The sequence below is a fragment of the Neovison vison genome, chromosome 1 (genome assembly GCF_020171115.1).
Source record: "Neovison vison isolate M4711 chromosome 1, ASM_NN_V1, whole genome shotgun sequence".
NCBI lineage: Eukaryota > Metazoa > Chordata > Mammalia > Carnivora > Mustelidae > Neogale > Neogale vison.
Window position 1 is genome coordinate 57,779,529 of NC_058091.1, and position 1,803 is coordinate 57,781,331.

The 1,803-nt window shown below is 42.7% G+C and overlaps 1 protein-coding gene across 1 annotated transcript; it reads right to left on the reverse strand.

Moving 5' to 3' along the window:
- Positions 1-366: 366 nt before the first annotated feature.
- LOC122898924 (peroxiredoxin-1-like) lies at positions 367-1,283 on the reverse strand. The gene has a single exon (XM_044236587.1). It carries the CDS (start codon positions 1,234-1,236, stop codon positions 637-639), a length of 600 nt encoding a protein of 199 aa, XP_044092522.1. The 5' UTR covers positions 1,237-1,283; the 3' UTR covers positions 367-636.
- Between the last annotated feature and the right edge of the window lie 520 nt (positions 1,284-1,803).

Below are 1,803 nucleotides of genomic sequence, written 5' to 3' on the forward strand. Positions count from 1 at the left end.
ACGCTTAACTACTGAGCCACCCAGGCGCCCCAATCACAGGCTCTTTTAGTCCAAGATTGTGATGATTTTGACACTATATTTCCCTTGAAAACTCACTGACCTTTGGCTCTACTTGTTTCTATTCAGTCCAGGTGCTAAGAACCTGTGACATATTATCTAAAACCGTTTAATTTCATGATCTTCTTGCCACTATGTTTCTCTTTCAGCTTTATGATAGCTTCTTTGAAGTCACCTAAAAAAAATAGATTTTGGTGGGAAGGAAATGTTCTCAATAAGTTCCTTGTTGCAAGAATAAGTTTCTGCTTTACTAAAAAAAATGAATAAATAAAATTTAAGAATACTGAATCTTTTTTTTTTTTTCCACAGTCTCAGTTCAAGTTTAATAGAAACAACAGAAGATCAAAAGTGTTGCCCTACTACTGTACATCACAGTTGGCCTGCCCTGTAACACAGTTCAGGCCATTCTCTCCAGAGAAGAAAGGCTGGACTCCCCAACCCCTGCAGGAAAGGCCTGTCCCATCCCATACCACATCTGCACAAAGTCTAAAGTCTTGTGTTTTAAGTATAACACTAGTACAAAAGAGATTTTGTTTTCATGGCCACCCACTACAGCCCAGCCCTAAAATGGCCCGGTGCTCACTTCTGCTTAGAGAAATACTCTTTGCTCTTCTGGACGTCAGGCTTGATGGTATCACTGCCAGGCTTCCAGCCAGCTGGGCACACTTCCCCATGCTTATCGGTAAACTGGAAGGCCTGAACCAGTCGCAGAGTCCCATCCACAGAGCGGCCAACAGGTAGGTCATTTACAGTGATCTGCCTAAGGATGCCTTTATCATCAATGATAAAGAGGCCCCTGAACGAGATGCCTTCATCAGCCTTTAAGACTCCATAGTCCTGAGCAATGGTATGCTTGGGGTCTGATACCAAGGGAATGTTCATGGGTCCCAGTCCTCCTTGTTTCTTGGGTGTGTTGATCCATGCCAGGTGACAGAAATGAGAATCCACAGAAGCACCAATCACTTGACAGTTGAGTTTCTTAAATTCTTCTGCCCTGTCACTGAAAGCAATGATCTCCGTGGGACACACAAAGGTGAAGTCAAGAGGGTAAAAGAAGAACACAACGTATTTTCCTTTGTAGTCAGATAGGCTGAGGTCTTTGAACTGGCCATCTGGCATAACAGCCGTGGCTTTGAAGTTGGGGGCAGGATGCCCAATTTTGGCATTTCCTGAAGACATCTTGCTATTGGCCGCTCTACGAACAAAAACGCCGAAGACAAGGCAGGAAGAAGACACCTAAGAATACTGAATCTTTGTTCAAACTTCTTTTCCTTCTCATTACTCAGTGTTTTAGAGTCCTGAAGCATTAGATTTTCCAATCCAGGAAGTTCCCAAATTTTGAGCATCTTTCCTGTTATTTTTGTTCAAAGTTTCCAACTCTTTCTTATACTCATCTCTCAGCTTCTGATAGCATTCCTTGGCTTGTGGCTGCATCACTCTAGTCTCTGTCTTTGTGGTCACATTGCCTCCTCCTCGTGTGTGTGTGTGTGTGTGTGTGTGTGTGTCTGTGTGTGTGTGTGTGAAATTCTTTGGAGACTCCCTTCAGTATTTCTTTCACTTCCATCATGACTAATATTTGATCACAAAACCCCACCCAGTCAGATTTGGCCACAACTGAAACTAACAACCAAAATAACAAAACACAGAACATACTCAAGGCTTCCAGCTATGAGGCTACGAATCCCAGAATCCTAATTAGTTAAACACAGCTTCTTACTTCCTTCTTACTTCTTACCTTCTTACTTC

Excerpts from the sequence above, each read along its gene's own strand:
- LOC122898924 (XM_044236587.1), bottom strand. The coding sequence starts at position 1,236 with ATGTCTTCAGGAAATGCCAAAATTGGGCATCCTGCCCCCAACTTCAAA.